The 22,611-nt window shown below is 37.0% G+C and overlaps 2 protein-coding genes across 7 annotated transcripts in view; one reads left to right on the top strand and one right to left on the bottom strand.

Moving 5' to 3' along the window:
- Nucleotides 1-5,816, top strand: part of RARS2 (arginyl-tRNA synthetase 2, mitochondrial) — an 88,181-nt gene extending 82,365 nt beyond the window's left edge. For 4 of the 5 annotated variants that reach the window (XR_014805581.1, XR_014805578.1, XR_014805580.1 and 1 more), the window contains 2 exons: nt 5,516-5,633; nt 5,744-5,816. The gene's annotated coding sequence lies outside the window, so the exon portion shown is untranslated. Of the gene's footprint in view, nt 1-2,691; nt 5,634-5,743 lie in introns of all 5 variants that reach the window. The other variant, XR_014805579.1, reaches the window with a different exon arrangement.
- Nucleotides 3,593-22,611, bottom strand: part of SLC35A1 (solute carrier family 35 member A1) — a 35,905-nt gene continuing 16,886 nt past the window's right edge. The window contains exons 3-9 of one of the 2 annotated variants that reach the window (XM_084959841.1): nt 20,495-20,683; nt 16,826-16,985; nt 16,483-16,635; nt 10,876-10,942; nt 7,968-8,144; nt 7,373-7,507; nt 3,593-4,507 (exon numbers count right to left, since the gene is read on the bottom strand). In XM_084959841.1, coding sequence (XP_084815967.1) covers nt 4,380-4,507; nt 7,373-7,507; nt 7,968-8,144; nt 10,876-10,942; nt 16,483-16,635; nt 16,826-16,985; nt 20,495-20,517 — 843 coding nt within the window. In that variant the 5' untranslated portion in view covers nt 20,518-20,683 and the 3' untranslated portion in view covers nt 3,593-4,379. The remainder of the gene's footprint in view (nt 4,508-7,372; nt 7,508-7,967; nt 8,145-10,875; nt 10,943-16,482; nt 16,636-16,825; nt 16,986-20,494; nt 20,684-22,611) is intronic. The other variant, XM_003353254.6, reaches the window with a different exon arrangement.

The raw sequence follows: 22,611 nt of genomic DNA, 5'->3' as shown, positions 1-22,611 counted from the left end.
AGGGTTATTTCTTCTAGTTCTGTGAGAAATGTCATGAATATTTTAATACAAATTGCATTCATCTATATATTGCTTTTGGTAGACTGTATAGTTTAACAATACTAATTCTTTCAATCTAAGAGCATGGATGTCTTTCCATTTCTTTGTATCATTTTCAAATTCCTGCATTGATACTTTATAGTTTTCAGAATATAGGTCTTTCACTTCCATGGTTATGTTTATTCCTAGGTATTTTATTCTTTTTGATATGATTTTAAATAGGATTTTTTTTCTTGCTTTCTCTTTCCTATTGTACATTATTAGTATATATAAAAGCAACAGATTTCTACATATTTATCTTGTATCCAGCAACTTAACAGAACTCATTAGCTCTAACAGATTTTTTGTGAGACTTCAGGGTTGTTTACAAATAGTATCATGTCATTTTTAAATAGTGATAGTTTCTTCTCTTCCAATTTGGATGCAATTTATTTCTCTTTCTTGTCTGATTGGATGGCTAGGAATCCCAATGCTATGTTAAATAGAAGTGGCAAGAGAGGGCATCCTTGTCTCGTTTCTGATTTTAGAGGAAAATCTTTTAGCTTTTCACCATTGAATGTGATGTTAACTATGGGTTTGTCATAAATGGCCTTTATTATGTTGAGATATGTTCCCTCTGTACCAATGTTGGTGACAGTTTTTATCATAAATGTATGTTGAATTTTGTCAAATGCTTTTCTATGTCTCTTGAGATGATCATGTGATTTTTATCCTTCCTTTTGTTAATGGGGTGTATCACATTGATTGATTTACAAATATTGAACCATCTCTTCATCCCTAGATAAATCTCACTTGATCATGGTGTTTGCTCCTTTTTATGATGGATTTGGCTTGCTAATGTTTTGTTGAGAATTTTTGAATCTACATTCATGAGAGATATCAGCCTTTAGTTTTCCTTTTTTGTAGTGTTTGTCAGGTTTTGGTATCAGAATGATGGTGGCTTCATAGAATGAATTTTGGAGTGTTCTCTCCAGGTTTTTTTTGGAATAGTTTGAGAAAGGTAGATATAAGTTCTTCTTTGTATGTTTGGTAGAAGTCATTAATGAGGTCATATGGTCCTGGACTTCTGTTTGCACAGAGTTTTTTTTTTTTTTATTGGCCACCCCCACAGCATGCAGAAATTTCCAGGCCAGGGATCAAACCCATGCTACAGTAGTGGAAACACTGGATCCTTTAACCACTAGACCACCAGGGAACTCCTCTAAGGAGTTCTATTTCACTTCTAGTGATCAGTCTACTCAAATTATCTGTTTCTTCTTGACTCAGCAGTGGTAGGCTGTATAAATTTGTCCATTTTTTCTAGGTTGTCCAATTGTTAGCATGTTCATGGTATTCTTTTGTATTTTTTATATCTATTTGGTACTGTTTATTTCTCCTCTTTTGTTTCTTATTTTGTTTGGGTACACTCTCTTCTTTATGAGCCTAACTAAAGGTTTATTGATGACATTTATCTTTATTAAAAAAAAAAAAACAGCTCTTGGTTTCATTGATCTTCTCTGGTTTCTTGGTCTCTATTTCCTCTCTGATCATAGGCTAGGTTATTTGAGATTTTGTTTCTTAAGGCAGGCTTATGTATTTATAAACTTCACTCTTAGAACTGCTTTTATTGCATGCTGCATCCCATAGGTTTTGGAAAGTTGTGTTTTTGTCTCAAGGTATTTTCTGATTTTCTCGAAGTGTGATCTCTTCCCCATCCCAGCACCAGCACCCTTGGCACCCTTGCCTCAATGGGGAGAAGTGCCGGTGCAAGAGGGGTCTGTGTGAGCTCTCAGCATGTAACAAGAACCTGTGCTGCAATGCTCTGGCTGTAGAGTTTGGGGTTGCTGCTGATACACTGCCTTGGCAAACACCAGTGACGTCTGTCCCTGCCCTGCTCAGATGCTGCCTGATAGCCTAGTCCCTTCTTCAAATGTGGCAGCCGTCACCCCATTGTGGTGCTGCAATATGAAGTTAAAGAGGCTGTGTGGTTCCCTGGGCTCAGGTTAGGACATGCACTGGGCAGTTGCTGGAAACCAGTCAGCCACCTGCAGTTTTAATCTGCCGTTATCTACCTTGTTTTGGGAGTAAGCAGGTGCACACATTCCTAGTGAGCAGGATCCGGGCTTCCCTCAGCCCTCCAATTAGCCAAAGAGGCTGGCCCTCAGACCCAGGGCTGAGATGCCCAATATGTGGCTTGAACTGCTCATTCACTGAGAGGATCTCCACCTGTGTCGTTTCAATTTTTCTGAGTCCCCTCCCTGGGGCATAGGTCCCTACCTGATCACTTCTCTTCCCTTACCTACTCAATTCCATGTGGATCTTTCTTACAGCCTTGGTTATACAGTAATCTGTTTTCCAGTTAATGTTAGTCTTGAGTGAAAATTGTTCCACATATATTTTTTTATGTGTTCATGGTGGGGAGATGAATTCCACTTCCTACTACTCTGCCATCCGATTGCCTCTGGCTTGAAGTTTCTTACAGCACTATTCATCTAGAAACTATTCTTGTAACTGAGTTTATCTAATGTTTTAATTGATGAGCAAAACCTCAATTTTCTTAGAATTATGACTATTTTTAATAAATTTAGGGAGACCAAAATTAAGCTTTTTTGCCAGTACAGCTGACAACTAATCCCAGAGAACAGATCTTTATCTTTTCGTTGCTACATGCAGGTAACTCTTACCACACTATGTGAACTGGGACACTGAATACATTAATAGTAAGGAATTACTTTGCAGGTAATGTATTGGGGTCTTTTTTAAAAATTAGTCCTTTAAATCACATTTGAAATGCAATTACTCAGTTTAATGTATTGGCATATTGGTAAAGTATATTTATGTGATTTGCTTAGGAAACAGGAGTAGGATGTGATCTGTTTGATTGGTACAGTATCCTCATCTGAGAATTTCCATTCAGGTCTGCTATAATTGATTGTAAATGTTGCTGTCTTCTGAATACCAATGACAGTCTATTTTTATGCACAGAGAAGCACATTCGTATGAATAAAGCTTCTTTAGTTAAATGAGCATAGTTTTACATTGGCAAGTATGGTATACTTTCTTAGTCATAGAAAAGACTCCAATTTTAAGTGAATTATATTCCAGATTACTAATTTTTTATTCAAAGTATCATCAATATTTCCTTAGCACAAATCAGCCATGGAATGAAAACATACAGTTGGTACATGTTTACATGTCCAACATCCCTCTCCCCTTCTTTGGAGAAACATTACCCTTTCCAGATCTGTGGAAGCCTTCTCAGTATTTGATTTCTGAGTAAAATGAAGCTAGGACAGTGACGGTTAGAACCAGTCTTTCCAAAAGCAGCTCCCTGAAAAGACTGTTCATTAATTCCTACAACCTAGGTCCTAAAGCTCTGATCACAGCCCTTCTTATAATTTCCTCTTTTTGTATAAGGCTAGCTGGAGTTGGTTTATAGCCATTTTTTGCAACCAAACAACCCTGATACAATTCCCACATACAAAAAGTAAAAAGTTTAATGTTTTGGGCTTGTGTTCATGTTTCTGCATTACCTTAACGGTCATATCTACAGTACAAACAGTGATCGAACATATTTCATATAAATAAATTAAGTTTATTGCTGAATTTTCCCATAACATTATAGAAATTTTTTTAAAAAACACTGAAATTTCACAAATTGAGAGCCCCACAGTTAAACATACTTTATTAAAAAAAAGTACAAAAGTGACATTAGAAATAGTTTTTGAAGAAAAGTATATCTTATAACAGCAAAGAAATATGAATCCAGACAATGAATGGCACAAATACAGCACTTAAAGGAGTACTCAGTCACCACCTAGAAATCATTGTCTGAGTTATGAAATAGATTCACTTTGAGAAGATACACATTCAGTTTGTTTCTGAACTAGCCTGTCTTGTTTTTGCCTCTTTTGTAAGAAAAGAGCTAGTCTTCACTGCTGCTGGGACCCAATACTGTACATGCGTTGGAGAGTAAGGAGTGGTCATCCTCCTCCCCTGGTACCTGAACAAGAGAATAGTTAGTACAGAAATGGCTTTGGCACTTTAAACCCTAACATAACCCCTAACCTTGTTTAAGCGAATATTGTAGCCTCGCATGATTTTTTAAACACCATGTCATCTCCATACTTTCTATGTACACTATATATACAGTAATAAAAGTCCTTCATTCTAAAACCAAGTTGACTCCAAACAGGTCACATTTTATCTTTGCAGCAATTCACTCACATAGGTTTCTTCTTAATTCTTATGCCACAGCTTTTTATTTGTTGGTTGGTTTAAGCTACCTTCTGGGATTGGCTTAAGGCTCTAGTTTAATGTAAATCGTACAGTCTTAAGAGGAATCTTTCTTGAGGCTGAAATCACACACCACTGGCTCTCTCTTTTGAAGATGTTTCTCCTTGTTGGATGGATGTAGTGTCTTGTCTAGGTAATCCATAGAGGTATATGGAAACACATACAAGAAGAGTACCCAAAGCAAAGGTGAGTGCTGAAAAGGGAAGGAATAAAAAAGGCTTAATCTGGATTTGTGTCCTTAAAACTATATTAACAATGATCATTTTAAAGTTTTGCAAGCTTTCAATTCTGGGTTTAGAGCATCAGATTGTATGGAAAATAAATAAATTCAAGTGTTCTGTTCTATGACCTTTTAGAAAGGTGATCAATTCTAGTACCACCACCCCCCACTCTCACCCTCCCCCACCAAAAAAAGTGTAAAATCAAGGGAGTGACCATCACTGACTACCTCCTTTTCAAGAACATAACTGTCCTGGACCACTGACAAAAATCAAACTAACTTCCCTATATGCTAATCCAAAGAAAAAGCAGTGTAATATGGCTTTTCCATGATACTAGAAAACTTGTGAAAGCTGAGATTAAAAGGCAGTTGAGCAGAATTAAAGAATTATTAGGTGACTAGTGATTCAAACTATTGATGATTTCTGAATAGAAAATGAGGTGATTTAATGAGTAAAATTCCATTTTCTGCTAGCCTTTTTTTTTTTCCAATCTTGAAAATCAGGACACAAGAAACTAAATTAAACTTGACAAGAAGACCTATAAATAAACCCTTACGTCAAAACTGCATATTCTGCTCAAAACTGAACCATATTTTATGCCATACACAGAAGTGACACCAAGCTATGACTTTAGTTCATCCCTAACTAGAAAAGACCAGCTTGCCTTCAAAAAAGGGGAAAGGGAGTTCCTGCTGGGGCACAGCCGGTTAAGATCCAACAACAGCAGCTGTGGTCGCTGTGGAGGCAAGGTTTGATCCACAGCCAGGTGCACTGGGTTAAAGGATTAAGCCCTGGCCTGGCAACTTTCATACAACACGACATGGTGCAGCCATTAAAGGGGGGGGGGGGGGGGCGGAGAGAATAAATTAAGCCTAAATAGGAAGCTAAGATTGGTAAGACATCCTAATTCATTTCTTTGACCATCAGTGAGACAGAATATTGACCAAAAAGCATTTATGCTGTTCCCAAATATTCTTTAGGCGCATAGACATAGGATTTGTTGAGCATTAAGGATGGATCACAACTACAAGTGAAAGTTCCCAAATCAGATAAGAACAATATCTGAAGAAGGACCTAGAAATACATGATACTGAAATGGTAAGTGGTTGGCCTTATATAGCATACCTACTATATGCCAGACACTGTTCTAAGCCCTTCACCTAAAATAATCCTAGGAGATAGGTAATATTATCCTTCTCATTTTACAGATGAAGAGACTGAGACGTGGGTTAAATAACCTCCCCAAGGTTGTACAGCTAATAAATGGTACAGTCAAGATATGAACCATACGATCAAATTTTTTTTCTAAGATTTCTACAAGGTTGGTGTTCCTCTATTTTCATTTATAACAAGAGTTAATTTTTTTGTTTTTTGGTTTTTTCTTCTTTTTTCTTTTCCATTTTGGCTGCGCCTGCAACATGTAAAAGTTCTGGGCCAAGGATTGAACCCACACCACAGCAGTGACAATGCCAAACCCTTAACCCACTGAGGCACTAGGGAACTCCAGCAAGAGTCAGTTTTAAAACAAAATGTAAATATAGGCCAGATCTGTTTCTTTTACTTTATGTTGATATTTGACAGATATTCCTCATGTATTAGTTTATGGTATAAGTGATCAGTAAAGAAAATTATCACAGCATAAAAGCACCCTGAGGAGTTCTTGTCATGGCTCAGCAGCAATGAACCCAACTAGTATCCATAAGACACAGGTTTGATCCCTGGCCTTGCTCAGCAGGTTAAAGATCCAGCGTTGCCATAAGCTGTGGTCTAGACTGCAGATGCCACTCAGATCTGGTTTGTGGCTGTGGTGTAGGCTGGCAATTGCAGCTCCAATTCAACCCCTAGCCTGGGAACTTCCATATGCTACAAGTGTGGCCCTAAAAAAAAAAAAAAAATTTTTTTTTAATTAAAAAGGGAGGGGGGCACCCTGAAATGTTAAGTCAACTTTATTGCTAAAATAATTCAGAAGCCATGATGATGGAACAAACCAGAAAAGCACTGGTTTATTTTTATCTGGTGTGGCTATAATATTTACACTTGCACAGTCAATAAAGTGACATTGGGAAGATATTTTCAAGCACACTGTTTCCAATTACATTTTTAATAACTATTTTTAAATAAAAATTATGTCTTCAAATAAAATTTTTTAAAAAGTTAAAAAAATAAAAAATAAAAAATAAAATAAAATAAAATAATTCAGAAGCCAATTAATGTGGGCTAGGGAAAATCATATTAGGAGTAGCATAAAGGTAGTGCCAGAATGCCAAGTATAATAATGAATTTTGTATTAATTACATTTAAATGAAACAAAGATGGCTTTATAAAAAAGAAAAAATTTAGATTTGATTATAGTTTCAAAACCAATTTACACCCAAGTCCAAAACTGGAAGGTACAAACTAAGAGGGAAATGAAGATTTCTGTTCTTTCCTCAAAGAGCCAAGTTTACTCTAATTCCAAAAGTAATCATCTCCTAAAGTCCTTGTATTTATTTCCTTGTGCACCTAATCATACCATACTGACCCTGAAGCACTTCTGTGTCCTGGAAACAGGGAGGCCTTGACTGCAGAAACACTCTTTCTACTGAGTAGCTCACTCACCGTCACACAGAAGTAACGTCGCTTAGCTTAAGCTCTAGGACCATTTGAACAACCTAAGTACTGCCAACCCACATACCACACAGCTATGAACTGCTGCATTTGGAGAATAAATTTGTCAACAAAACTAGGAATTTCTGTAATCACTATGACCAACTGCCATATTTAGTAAAAGATAACATGAACCAAGGAAGTGAGAAGCTCTTCCACGTTACACACTTACAATACAAACTAAGACATACTTATCTGTAATCCAAACAGCATCACTGAAGCTATGGTAGAAAGGACAATGGCTGCTGCTGCAGAAAAGCCTTTCATGATGTTGTCTGTGTACTTGACCACAATAGAAGTGTAGAGGCCTCCAACACTAGCAAGAACTTGTATACAGAAAGAAATAAAATCTTAACACTCAAATAAATGAAACATACTATGATGGTGAGGCAATTTTCATCCCTAGAGATGTCATACTAATTTACTTAGGAAAATACTATTTTCCTTAGAAGAGTCATCTTAGAGAGTTTTACTAAAATTGAGTAGTAGTTCCTATAAAACAACATTGTTTTTCAATGCCCAAAGGGCTATATATAGCCTGCTACTAAATTGTACACTTTTATTGCTAACACATTAGATAACTTTTGATTGTGAAGGCAAAATTGCTTTGGGATAGCTCTGCCACAAAAGTAAGTCAATAAAACCAAAATTACATTTTCAAACTGGTATTCACAGTATCAAAGGGACAATTTCAAAATGCTACAAAGGCTTAAAATGGACATCTAACTTAAAAAAATAAATATCTTAAAAAGATTTGCCCACAGTTTTTAATTCCTGGATACTTACAGATGACAAGCCAGACATAATATGTATAACCATAGAAAAATCCTTTTTCTTTAATTTCAGCTCCATCTGACAAGTAGACGCCAACTAATGTCACAACAATCCCTGATAGATACATTTGAATGTTTCTCACCCAAAGGGAAGTGTCTGAACTCTTTAAAACTTTTTCAAAATATACTCCTGAAAGAAAATTAGGCATGCAAATATGAAATAAAGATATTAGAAATTAAAATATCTTTCATTTAGAACAACCTTAAAATAAGATAAATATATGATTTGGGAAACAAACATTTTACAGTAATTAAATGCACATTTATTATGTCGGTTGTGACACGGGCATAGCAGATACTACCAATCTGTATTTTTACAGGGCATGCAGAATTAATAACCAAGAGTTATTACATTTTACAGTCTCTCAAATTAATCAAGAATAGTTTCTGCCTTTATTATAGCAGTGAGAGAGATCACAAAAGCTGTTAATGCCACTAGAAGACTTGCTTTGGTCAGCTAGAAAACTATACTATTAGTCATCTTAATCATACCCCTATAATATCTGCGTAGTAATGAATATGCCAACTTTGCAAAATAACCTGTATAATTTTTTTTTTCTTTTTTAGGACCACACCTGCGGCATATGGAAGTTCTCAGGCTAGGGATTAAATCAGACCCATGCCAGATCCAAGCCGAGTCTATGACCTACATCACAGCTCTCAGCAGTGCTGGATCTTTTACCCACTGAGCAAGGCTAGGGACTGAACCTGCATCCTCATGTGATACTAGTTGGATTCTTAACCTGCTGAGCCAAACAGGAACTCCCAAAAAAACCTATAATCACCACTTTTCAGAGTAAAAACACAACCAAAGTAAAATTTAAATAGAACTTGCTGAGTGAAACCAATTTCCTTTAAAGTCCGGGTCCACAAGCCAAGTTCATACACAACGTCAGAAGGACCATGAACTCCTTAACTAGATAATACATTTTGTATATAAATGTGTATTTTTCTGGCATTAAGGATTCATAGCTTTCTTCAGATACTCCGAAAGAGCACATGAACACGCCCCCCCCCGCCAAAAAAATCACATACTACTGCTGTAAGTTTTATACTTCAAATGAATGCATGTTTAACAAGGACGCTAAAGAAACACTGTGTTAATTCAAGACTTAGGAATTGTCACTAAAGTACTAATTAACTAAAAATTCAAATGAAAATCAAGATTGTTTTTGATGAACCTACACTGGAAAGAGCCAGAGAATGGGAATAAACTTATCATGATATTCCTATTTCTACTTTTGACTTTCCTATCAAGGAAAACCATTTAACTATTCAGTGCTTAGTTACTCCAAGCACAGAGGGATCTTAAGCCACTCACCATTTCCTCAACTTTATTGAGAGGCTGAACTAAATACAATGTTGGACACAAACATTTAACTGTTCAAAATACTGCTAAAAATCAAATAGCATATTGGGGGGTGGTGTGGCGGTAACTCAATTTTTGTTTCTAATTTGTTAGCGCCTAAAAATAAAAGTTTAGCATGACTATCATTAAGTATATCCCTAAATTTAGATTTTACCCTCTTAGAAGAATATTTCACTTCCATATCTAGCCTACTTTCCTAGTCAAAAATAGTCGTAACTCTTAAAGTAGCACAAATATAAATATTTAGTTAGAACTAATATACAGTGTTGATTTACAGTGTTCTGTCAATTTCTACTGTACAGCAAAGTGACCCAGTCACACATACATATATATACATTCTTTTTCTCACATTATCCTCCATCATAAGAAACTGGATATAGTTCCCTGTGCTATCCTCTTTACTAAAAGAACTTTCAGTTTCTTCTCTGTTGGACCTATTTCTAAGACACATTTCATTTCTTATGTTGCATTTTCCCTTTTAGGAAAACACTTAAGTGTCCACTGAGTGATACGGCACAGGAAGCCTTATTTTCCTAAAGTCAGTTGTAAGGCTGATGGGGTGTGAACCTCAGAGTAGTCAATGAAGCAGAGCTATTTCTTTATAGCCCTTAAATGTGACATGTTAAGAAAACAGTTGAAATGTATACCATATTTTACACTGTCACATTACTATTATTATTTGCTTTTTAGGGCTGCACCCATGGCATATGGAAGTTCCCAGGCTAGGGGTCTAATCAGAGCTGTGGCTGCCAGCCTACACCACAGCTCACAGCAACGCCAGATCCTTAACCCACTGAGTGAGGCCAGGGATCGAACCCGCATAATCATGGATACTAGTTGGGGTCATTACTGCTGAGCCACAATGGGTACTTCCAAAACTGTCTCTTCTTGATTCAGTGGAGGATTGCTTGTCCCTACACATGACTCGAAACTTCCATGATTATCTGATTTGAGTGATTTTGGTGCTTTCCTCCCTTTGTGGCTGTGACTTATCCCAGTTAGGTTTTCTGAGGTATTCTGCAGCCCACCCCAATTTCCTCCCTACTCCAGAGTTACCTATCTGTTGAAGCAGAGGAAGAACCTGAGGTTACAGGGAAAAACAGATACTGAGCTGGTAACTAACAATGTAAAGTAGCAAAATCCACCCTGAAGATAGTGCCAGCTCCAGGAAAATAGAAAGGTCCTTGAGCTTTCTGATGGCTAACTTCCTCCCTTTTCTGAGGCCTTTTTTCACTTATTTCTGGATTTTTAGCTGGACTGGGGGTAGTCAAAGATGACAGAAATACATTCTGAGATAATTCAAGGACAAATTAAGTGCTAAGGTCTAAGCTGAGTTCAACACTACCACATGCTTACTGGAAAAGCAGCTGACACAAAACTAAATAAGAACAAAGGTAAGCTTTAATGGGAATAAAATGGTTAGTTATGCTAAAGCAAGATAAAGTTTAAGGTTTTTTTTTTGACAGAATAAAACAATGCTTTTATGATTTACCTGCAAATCCTGAGCACAATACAGCAATTGCTATAGCGCCAAATCCTAACAGTGGATTCTGTTCCACCTGTAATAGTAATGTTTTAAAAGGTATTTTTAGTGACTAATAAATAGAATTCATCCAAGAGACTAAACAAATGAATAAAAAAGTCAGTTTATAGTTCTACTGAAAGGATGTGCCACATCAGATACAGCTATTCTGTAGAATAAGACAGAACTAGGAGTTCTTGCTGTGGCTCAGTGGGTTATGAATCTAACTGCACCAGCTTGGGTCACTGCAGAGACGCAGGTATGATTCCCCAGCCCTGCACAGTGGGCTAAAGGATCTGGTGTTGCTGCTCAGATTCAATCCCTGGCATAGGACTTTCCATATGCTGCAGGTACGGCCATTAAAAAAAGAAAGAAAAAAGAACCAAACAAAAGGCCATCCCACAGAACAAAGTACATAAATTAAAAATGTGTCCTCCAGAGTTCCCTTGTGACACAGAAGTTTAAGGATCTGGCAGTCACTGCAGTGGCATAGGTTTGATCCCTGGCCTGTTGTGGCCAAAAAAAAAAAAAAAAAAGTATCCCTCAGATTACAGCCACAGTAAATTCTGGATGTAATGTGTGCTGACTTCCTAATAGCAATGAGCATCCTTGCATAGGATTCTGCATAATAAGCCTGCCTCTTAATTTTAACCTCTGCTACCACTATATAACTCAAGCTCTTAAAGCCTCAATCATGAAAATCTTAGAGCCTTAATTTGTTTTGTTTACTCCTTATCACCTATAGAATGAAGTAATGACTTGTAAGATTTCCTACTTTACTAAATTGTTATTAAATATTAATAGCATGCCTGCTGTATATCAGATATACTGTATTATATGATAAATGAATAAAGATGAAATACACAGCTCTGGTTCTTAAATAGTTCTTAATATGGCAGATATAGAAACATCTATCTATACATAATACTTTGCTAACAGGCTCAGGTATATGGGCCCCAACTTTATTTCCTTTTCCGTAAACTAACCCTCAGGACCCTTCATCATAGTAGTTAACACTGAAAAACTAAAGGGTTGCAACACATGACTAATATGGCAAGCACATACCTTGTTCAAAATAAATAAGCCTACTCTAAGGGGAATAATACTTTATGATAAGTATCTGAGAGAGAAAGCTTGGTCTAAAATGTCTGCATGAAGGTGAAAGGAGAAATAGAAGATATCACAGACTAATAGTTCTCAAAGTGTGTTCGCTGGACCCAAGGGCAGCAGCATCACCTGGGAACTTGTTAGAAATGAGAATTGACAGGCCCCTCCCCAGACCTACTGAATCATAAATGATGGGCATGGGGCCCAGCCATGTGTTGAACCTTCCCACTGGTTCTGATGTACACTGAAGTTTGAGAACACTGCTACCGACTAAAATTGATAAACATGGATGCCTTCCTAATACAAACTAAAAGGCTGGGGGAGTTCCCGTGGTGGCACAGCAGAAACGAATTTAACTAGGAACCATAAGGCTGCAGGTTCAATCCCTGGCCTCAATCAGTGGGTTAAGGATCTGGCATTGCTGTGAGCTGTGGTGTAGGTCACAGATGCAGCTCAGATCCCATGTTGCTGTGGCTGTGGTATAGGCTAACAGTTACAGCTCCGATTTGGAAGATGGTTCAAGAAGGGTAAGAGTTTCTTTAACATGAGATTCTGGACCCCTAGCCTGGGAACCTCCATATGCTGTGGGTACAGCCCTAGAAAAGGCAAAAAGACACACACACACACAAAAAAAAACTACAAGGCTGGGGATTCAGAGGAGAAAAAATGGTATGAGATGTCATCTATCCCAACAACTGCCAGGAAGCTCTAGCTACTAAAAATAATGTCTGATAAATTCTTGACTTGCTTTTCTGCCAGTTTAATCTCTGCAGTTAGGGAAAATGGTGATAGACACTGCTCTCTGCACTTAATTCTGACTGATAAGAAACTGCTGGGTGATAAAGTGGAAGTGATGGAAACTGAAAAATGGCAACCATGTTGTTCTGGCATGAGTAATAGCCAAACACAGCAGAGTTAAGAGACTTGAGCTCCAGTCTTGAATAAATCAAAATTTAAAAAAATAAAACTTAGTTAGAAATCCACAGCTAGTGGGAAGATGGTTCAAGAAGGGTTAAGAGTTTCTTTAACATGAGATTCTGGTGAACAGTAAAGAAATCAGTGTTGTTAATCAAGGGCCTCTTCAATAAATTCTGATTTTATCAGAACACTAAAAAAAAAAAAAAAAAAATTAAAACTACAGCACATAAAACCAAGAGACATCAACCAGGAATTTTAGTACCAAAAACCTGAAAATTAAGTGGAGGCTTGCAAAAATTCTTAAAACTAAAGAAGGTTTTTAAAAGCTAGGAGTAAAACAGTATGCTTCTTCAGCTGGATTATGTACTGTTAGATGGCAAAAAAAAAAAAGAGAGTGACCCAAATTAACTTCCCATTTTCTCTGAATAATGATCCTAAATGAATGAATGCATGGGAACCAAAGTCTATTATAAGAATATCTACCTAAGTAAATTTGGAAGTATCTTAACCAAGAACAGTAGCAAATCAAGACACTGATTACCGTATCTTTGAAGAATAATGGGGCATGGAAGCTATGTCAGAAATTTTGAATTGGGCAAACACTGCCTCATTTTCAAAAAGGCAGAGGGAAAGAAAAACTGCAGAAATTACAGACAGCAACTTGAGAAGTGTAAGGCAGCTCAGTACACTTACCAAGAGCACAGGCTCTGGAGCCACACTGCCCCATTCAAGCGATGTGACTGGGACCCATTACTAGCTTTCTTTGCCTATCAGTTTCTTCATATGAAAATGGAAATGAAAATGCAAGCATCATATGGTTGTTGTGGGCTTAAGTGAGTTAATATATGTAAAGCACTTAAAACAGTGCTAGTATCTAATGCTCACCAGTGACTACAGCTGTCATTGTTACTGAATACTAGCACAATGCTAGAACAGATGACTTGAAGAACTTCAAAAGTTTAACGGTCACCACAAGAAAATCGTGTGGCTCCATAAGACCAAGACAAATCAGATTTTCCAACTGAAAGGTTGCTAGTATAAGTGACAAAGGGAATTCCATAGGGATAATGTTTAGCAATAAGTCTGACAGATTTACATGATGTTTTTGTGAATGAAACAGAGAAAGGCAATGAGGATAACAGTAGTTACATTCACAGCTGAGTGAAATTACAGCAAAGTGCTAATTAACAGAATAAAACCAAGCTAAACCAACAACCAGTACCAACTTGCCAGGCATGTGAATGAGCCACCCTAGAAGCACAGCCTCCAGACCCAGGCAAGTCTTCAGCTGACTGCAGCTCTCACCCATCTTATGAGAGACCTCAAGCCGGAGCCACCTAACTCAGGCATCCTCAAACTCCTGACCCATAGAAACTAGGAGAGGTAATAAATGTTTCTTAAACAAGAAAAAAAATCAAGCCAAAGAGAGGTTTAAAAGTATTGCCACAGAACTCTGGTTCTGTCCTGTCTAAAATTTTCTGAAGACTCAGAAGACCTATGTGTTGAAAGTACATATAGAAAGTGTAACTTTCAAAGAATAAGCTGGAGTTCCCGTTGTGGCGCAGTGGAAAGGAATCCAACTAGGAACCATGAGGTTGCGGGTTTGAGCCCTGGCCTCGATCAGTGAGTTAAGGATCCAGCATTGCCGTGAGCCTTGGTGTAGGTGGCACCCGCAGCTTAGATCCCGCGTTGCTGTGGCTGTGGCGTAAGCCAGCAGCAACAGCTCCGATTAGACCCCCCAGCCTGGGAACCTCCATATGCCGTGGGTGTATCCCTAAAAAAAAGACAAAAGACAAAAAAAATTAATAAAAAAGAATCATCTAAAAATGGATAAGGACTTGAAAGACCTCAAAGGTCTGAACAATAACCCAAAACTAACATGGTGATCTTAATAAAAATGAACACGCTTGTATTTTGGTTTAGAAGAAGCCCACTGCACTAAATGCATTGAGACAAACCCTATTTGTGTGAAACAATTACATGTGGTTATATAATCAGTTATAGAATGGATAACCTCCCCCAGCCAGGGGAAGGAAAACTAATATTTCAGGCCAACTTAATAAGTCTGTAGTATTCAGAGCAAATGACACCTCTCACTACTCAACATCTGGAGATGGTGTGAACTTTTAGGACATCCTAAGGAAAAATAACAGATAAAGGCATCTAGAGGAGAAATACAAGGCAGTGCTGGGGCAAGAGCCAGGGGTCAGAAAGTCTCTAGAAGCCATATTATAGAAAAACAGCAACGTGGTTTCAGTGGGAGAAAAGAAGACTTATAGAGGGTGGGATGTGAGATTGTTCCCACACATTCAAAGGATCACATGGAGTTTGTAGGGATTTGAGTTAATTGGACAAGAATAAAAAACAATGTGAGGAAATACAGGAAGTTGTGTTCTGTTTAAAATACGAAAGAACTTTCTAGAGTGTTCCCAAAGTAGAATAAGCTGCCCTACATTCTGCTTTAGTTTACTAAGCTTTTCATATACATCACCTTTGTGAGGCAGACCCTTTCTAAAGGCTAAATATTTAACTTTTAAGTGTTTGCCTTCTCAAATTATTTCTCTACAGGTTTATGTCCTAGTTATATGTGCAGTGCATATTTGATCAGTGTTTTGAAATGTCACCAAGAATATGAGCGTGTTTAAATATCACATAAAGACAATAAATGTTAATTTAAAATTCACTGTCTGGGAAAGAAAATTCCACCAGGCCAGAAAGTAACTAACCAAAAAGGGCTGACTTCCTCCTTTCACAAGCTCTGTGTATATCCCCAGAGATGCCTTAGGGTCCTAAGAGAATCATGGTCTTTCATTTGCTAAGAGTTAAAGAAGAGTATTTGGTTGCAAAGGGAGTCTCCTGAATTTAAGGTCTTTCATTATAGTTCCACTTCCTACTTCTCTTTGGGAAAATACCCAGTTAAAGCATATAACATTAAAAAAAAAAATGGTATGTACTTTTAACCTTTTAACCTATTAACATTTAACTCTTACTTAAACTGAAGTAAAAGCACTTTTTGCCCTCTTCAATTATCGGTAAAAATACTACTCTGTAATCCCTAACATTGACGGTGGGTGTATGTGCTAAAGGACCAAAAATATTTGAGTTGTGGGAAAACATGAAAATTAAATGGAGAGAACCTTGCCCAATATTTCTCTGAAAATGTCTAAAAGAGGCCCAGAAGTTCTGAACATATACACTGTGTGGAAGTGGCACAATCTGAGTCACAGGTTAGCTATTAACTATGTAACTGTGGATAAGTTACTTCACCTCTTTGGACTTCAATTTTATCATCCATAAAACAGGGTGGATTATATTAAGTTTAGGATACCATCTATCTCTAACATATTTTATACATATTCCCCTCTTAAAAAAAGGAAGCCAATAAGTATTCCTATCCTTAACATTATCCTAAGGGGAAAAAAGCCTATCTATAGGGTAAAGGTCATTTTCACTCAAAGAAATATAATCATGCTGCATTCATCAGTGTGACTGAAGTGCATAAGACTTTTAAAAGTTTGCCATTTTAGTTATGGTAAGTATTTTGTTTCTTACCATGACTTTTGTGGCTTCGGCTGGTTTCCACTGTACAAGTATGACTCCACCACACAACATAAAAACTGAAATCCACTGTAATTTGCTGAGTGTTCGGTTTAACATTAAAACAGTACATAAAGCAGTGCAGGGAATCTTCAATTGATAGGTCACCTGAAAACAAAACAATGAATTAATGAACTCAGCTATCATTCGACTCTGACATTAATATATTATTTCTGATGCCATTAATAGAATTGTAGAGAAAAATATCTGATAGTATGATAAAGGGTTAATAAAAATCTTTTCACCGTAAAACATTTCCTGAGATTCTGCACTTTTCATTATCATTTACTCCACTTACCTGGTACACTGCTGCATCCAGATTGCTAAGAGCTAGGAAAGCCATGTTGTTCTGAACAGCATACACTAAGGAAGGCACACTCAACTTCATCAGTTCCTTGGGGCTCCCCAAGACATTTTCTCTTAAAGATGCCTTGAATCTACCCAGATTACCAGTTTCTCTTTGAAAACAAAAGGGGGAAATGAGAAGGGGTGAGGAAAAAAATGAAAGACTATTCTTTCCATTAGATACCATCACACATAGGACAGCTACAATGTGTTAAGTCCACTGATGTAATTTCGCAAACTTAGTTTTAGAATTTGTACCAAATTTTAGATATATTAAAAGAAACATACCAGCAATGCATCCTCATAAAAGAAAAATATTACAATTTCTGTTTGGGGAAAATATGACAACAATTAGGTTTACCATCATTAACCTCTGATCTAAAAGCTCCAGGAGCTTTTGAGTACCTAAAACAAAATAACCAGAATTGCTGATATTATCTATAAAAAATTAATCCCTGGCACTTTAACTGCCATTGCATCAAGTACACCCGGATTACTTTTTAGATGATCAGGTTGCATATCCATTTTTTAAAAATTCTCAAAGAGTTCCTGCTGTGGCGCAACGGGACCAGTGGCATTTCTACAGCCCCAGGATGTAGGTTTGATCCCCAGCCCAGAGCAGTGGGTTAAAGGATCCAGTGTTGCCACAGCTGCAGTGTAGGTCACAACTGCAGCCTGGATCTGATCCTTGGCCCAGGAACTCCATATGCCATAGGGTGGCCAAAAAAGAAAAAAAAAAAAAAATTAATTACAGTAGATTTAAATTGCAAACAAAAGAAAAGAGCTTTAGTAGTAATGTAAGTTATTTGGGATAAGAATTGAGTTATTTACATCAGTATTTGTAAAATTGAGATGTTTAGTGCTTGTGCAGTAGACAATAAATATCTGATTTAAATAAGCACAGTCTTGGAGTTCCCAGTGTGGCACAGTGAGTTAAGAATCTGACCACAGTAGGCTAAGAACATGACCGCAATGGGTTAAGAATCTGACCGCAGTGGCTCAGGTCACTGCAGAGGGGTATGTTGGATCCCCAGCCCAGCGCAGTGGGTTAAAGGATCCAGAGTTGCCACAGCTACAGCCTAGGTCACAGCTGTGGCTCGGATTCAATCCCTGGCCCGGTAGCTTCCATATGCCGTGGGTATAGCCATAAAATTTTTAAGAATAATAAATAATAACCATATTCTCATAAAACTCAAGTATATAAATTTGCAGGAAACATGAATAATTTACTAATACCAATAAAAATAAACTATATCTATACCGTACATAAAGTTCACTATTTGACTGCATACTGATTAGTGCATGTTCTTAACTATTCTTTTTCCTCAAGAGGAACTAGCTATTCTGGCTCCTCTTTCCCCTGCTCTAAATCAGCTCATTTATTTCCCTAAATGACAAATCAAAGGATGCCTTATAAGCATCAACACCAAAAAAAGTGCTACATCAAAAGGGTCCTAACTACAGCTCGCAGTATCCTTAAGAGATGATAATACTTTTTTGGGAGGACATCTCTTTCAACTCACAATATGCCTCTACATTTTTGGTTAATACATTAGAACCAAGTCATTAATTGGATTTTTTCATATTTAATTAGTGTAAAAAATCACCCAAGTTCTAAAGGGGAGCAAAAAGTCCATAAAGTCAAAGTGACTACCTATACTTATCCATTGTGGACACTTCGGCCCCAAGGAACTACTTGAGTAAGACAGGAAATTTGGCCTGGGCAACAGAAACAAAAGATGTCCTTTTTAGTTACAGATCTTACTCTGTTGCCAAATTTAACAGAGTCCACACCACAATGGGAAATCTATATGCTGAAAAGTAATACACACAGCCTGGTGGGAGGCTATGAACTACCCAAAGAGGAAAAGGATACCAAAAAAATCACTCCAGTTTTCCAGATATCTGAAGAGTGGCCCTGTAAATATTTAATATTCTTTTTTTAAACACAAATCTAAGATGGTCTATATAATTCGCCACATCCTAAAAGCTCAAGGTTTTCCCTCAATTTATAATTATAAAAGGTGAGGAGAAAAAAAGATTAAAATTAAAAAGAGGTATCACAGAGGTCGAACTCAAAGAACGATCTTAACAAAGTGATATATTAGAAAACATAACTGAACATTTTCTTTATGTCATAATTCTCACTCGGAAGCATCATATAATGGCAAAGACATAAATCTTATAGGTAGTGTGAAGTACAGGACACGCTTTCACTGTACCATTACCTAATGCCCTTCCTACAGAATACTGACTAATACGTATACCTATGTATCCTCCGAGGGGCTCCCTAAGGAACCAATGAGAGGTACCTGTTTGTGCCCATCTTTCACATTCCACTTCCTTCCATGTCCACTTATCTCCCACATACGATTGCTCAAGCTCTAGTACGGTAGCTATTTATCCCTTCCTTACTCCCCAGCTGTGGGCAATGCCATCTGACCCCACTCCTTAGAGATGTTCTAAGCCTTCAACAGCATCAAATGAATTTCTGGCTATCCAGAGAACAGAGACAGAGTTGATTTCTTTATCACTGGCTCTTTGCTCTGCTATGGGCTGCTTAAGGATCTAACTGCTACTCCTATTAACCACCATGCTTGCACCAATATTCAAGGTTGCTCTGGTCCCTTTTATCCTTTCTTATCTCTTCTCTCGCCCTTTTCAGCTTTCACATCAAAAGAAGGACCTGTGACACATCACCAGCTAGTCTGACTACTCCTGTCCTTCAGTGTGGCAAACCAGTAGAGTGTGGTGTGCCCAGATTAAGCTTCTGGCTATATCCTTTTTATTACATATTTAAGAACTACTACTTCTTCACTGCCAGAGTCTTTGGTATCTTTTTCTGGTTCCTTCTCCAATGCATATATTAGAGAAGTCAAGATATATCAGAATGCTAGTTACTGGAAAGCTAAGTTTCACCACGGTACCTTAGAATTTTATCAATATTATATGATTATAATAAGTAAGATATTTGAAGTAAGTTACAAAAAAAGCAGAGGATGCCAAAAGAACTTATTAAAAAAAAAAAAAAGCTCAGGAATAATTAATGACATCAGAAAGCAGAATAAAGAGATTTAGGAGGTATAAGAAAGAATATATGGGAATCTTAGCACACAGTAAGTTTTAAAGAAGGTGGTAAATTATCTCAGTATTAAGTTAAATCTTGCTTAATTTAACATATTTATTAAGAATACAGCTCTAAAACTTATAGTTCTACTCACTAAAGTTAAAAAATAACAACAGCAATATATCTTCCAGAAAACACTAGGAATCATTGAAACCTTTTGTTTTACTGCTAGGTAAACGAAGATAAAGAATCAATTCCAAATATACTACAGCCTTGAATATACTATAAAAAGAAACACATAAAACCAAAGGCCATTTTTTTCTTCCATTCTCCTGCCCTGATATTTTCTTGGAAATCAAATCCCAAGCATTTTAATGAGTACTTTTGTTAAAAACAAACTTATTAAATGTAATTATATAAATTACATCACTAGATAAGAGAAAGAGCATGTATAATCAAAAAGCAAATATTAATTTTTTAGATCTTGTCTGTCCCATTAAATTTACTGTTTGATTTTTATCACTGGAATAGAATCTACGTGCAACCTTTTGTTACCTGAAGAAATGCTGAGGCTCCATGTTGATTGTAGAGAGTTCGCTGTGCCTCCCCCCCTAAACTTCCTACCAACCGCTGAAACCAATTCTTTCTGACCTATGTCTGGTCAAAAGTAGGGCTCATTCTTCCAGCTCCTGATCTGACGAGAACTAGAGGAGGCCTATAATCTTTGGCTAGGTTACCAAGGCACTGTGCAAAATGGAATACAGCAGAAGTTACTCACGAGCTTAAGAAATTTAAATTATATTTACAAAGTTCTTATCATCTGAAAAGTTAATTAAAATTAAGTCACATAGGAGTTCCCATTGTGGCTCAGAGGTAACAAACCTGACTAATATCCATGAGGACTCAGGTTTGATCCCTGGCTTTGCTCAGTGGGTTAAGGATCCAGTGTTGCTGTGAGCTGTGGTGTAGGTCACAGACGTGGCTTGGATTCTGCGTTGCTGTGGCTGTGGTGTAGGCCAGTAGCTGCAGCTCCAATTTGACCCCTAGCCTAGGAATTTCCATATGCCACAGATGTAGCCCTATTAAAAAAAAAAAAATAGGTCACATACAAGATTTTGGGGAGGTAGGTATAAAAACCAATAATGCAGTCATCTGAGAACAAAACTACCCAGCATGTAAGGTGCATGACTTTTACTTCTTCCCCATGACCATAAACCCATTATAGCATAAGTGCAAAGAGGCAGTCAAAATATACACTTGGCAAGAAAAACAGAATAGGGCTGGATAATCTATAACATAAGTATTTGACAGCTTCATTAATTATTCTAGATAATACAATGAAATAGTAAAATAATTTTCTCCAGTCTTATATGGACAAGTATTTCAAAGATTGAAGATGCATTTGATTTATTACTAAACGCACTCAACATATTTGTACGTTTACACATCCTTCTAGGTTTCTTTAGTATTTACAGGCAGTGGTGGATAGCAAACAATGAAAAATTGACTCTTGTTCTAAGATAGTGTGAAAGGGTTTTCACTTCCTTTTCATATTACAAATGACAGACATATCAACAGTGTCAATTTTAATAGCTATGACAGTGCTTAGTAAGGCATACAACTAACTAGCAATTTTCCAGTGAACTGTTGTAGTAATTATTTTAGAAATTGGTAACAACATTCAAATAATTTTAAAAATAACTTATTCACATAGAGCTTTTTGTAATATGAAACTGCTAAGCTGTTCCCCTCCCCCAAAATAATTTCCCTTTCAATATAAAAATGGTCTTATGTAAACATACATGTGCATAACTGTGTATATAAAAAGATAATAATTACGTCTTTGTTTTGTACTAGCAAAAGTCTGGGCACAACCCAAAGACCCATCAATAGAAACTGGTCTATATGATATATCCATATAATAGAATACCATGCAACCCCCCCCCATTTTTTCTGTCTTTTTAGGGCCACACCTATGGCATATGGAGGTTCCCAGGCTAGGGGTAGAATCAGAGCTGTAGTTGCAGGCCTACACCACAGCCACAGCAACCCCAGATCAGAGCTGCATCTGTGACCTACACTACAGCTCACAGCAACACTGGATCCCTAACCCACAGAGCAAGGCCAGGGATCGAACCTGTGTCCTCATGGATGCTAGTCAGATTTGTTTCCGCTAAGCCATGATGGGAACTCCCCAGACAACTCTTAAAAAGAATGAGATTGCTATGTATAGACATGAAACTATCTCTAAAATAAAACACTTAAGTAAAAAAAAAAATTAAAAAACAAAGTACAGTATCAACTGTGTATGAAACTAAAACTCCCAATCAGACCATGTAAACCTTAAACTTTATTTATCAAAGTAAAGCAGCCATCCATTAATTCTCCCCCACACTCCCCTTTTTTTCTTGCAGTTCTAACTTCTAATTGAAACAAGTGTAATTTCGTATTTCAAAAATTACTGGAAATTATAAGTAAAATCAATAAGAATGGTGTAAAACTCCAAATTAATTACAAACAGAAAACAAAACAAAAAAAAAACTGTCAGGTTCTTTTTCATGAATACCAAAATTACACTGAAGGAAAAAAAAGGATTAACCCAAGTATTCTAAAACAAGTCTTTTTACTATATGCTCTTCAAGTAAAGGCAAAAAGAACTACATACAAGTACT

This window comes from Sus scrofa, chromosome 1 (genome assembly GCF_054392235.1).
Source record: "Sus scrofa isolate SSC_HxYL_T2T_F1_AM1 chromosome 1, Sscrofa_HxYL_maternal_Yorkshire_Landrace_v2.0, whole genome shotgun sequence".
NCBI lineage: Eukaryota > Metazoa > Chordata > Mammalia > Artiodactyla > Suidae > Sus > Sus scrofa.
This window is presented reverse-complemented; position numbering and strand designations above follow the sequence as displayed.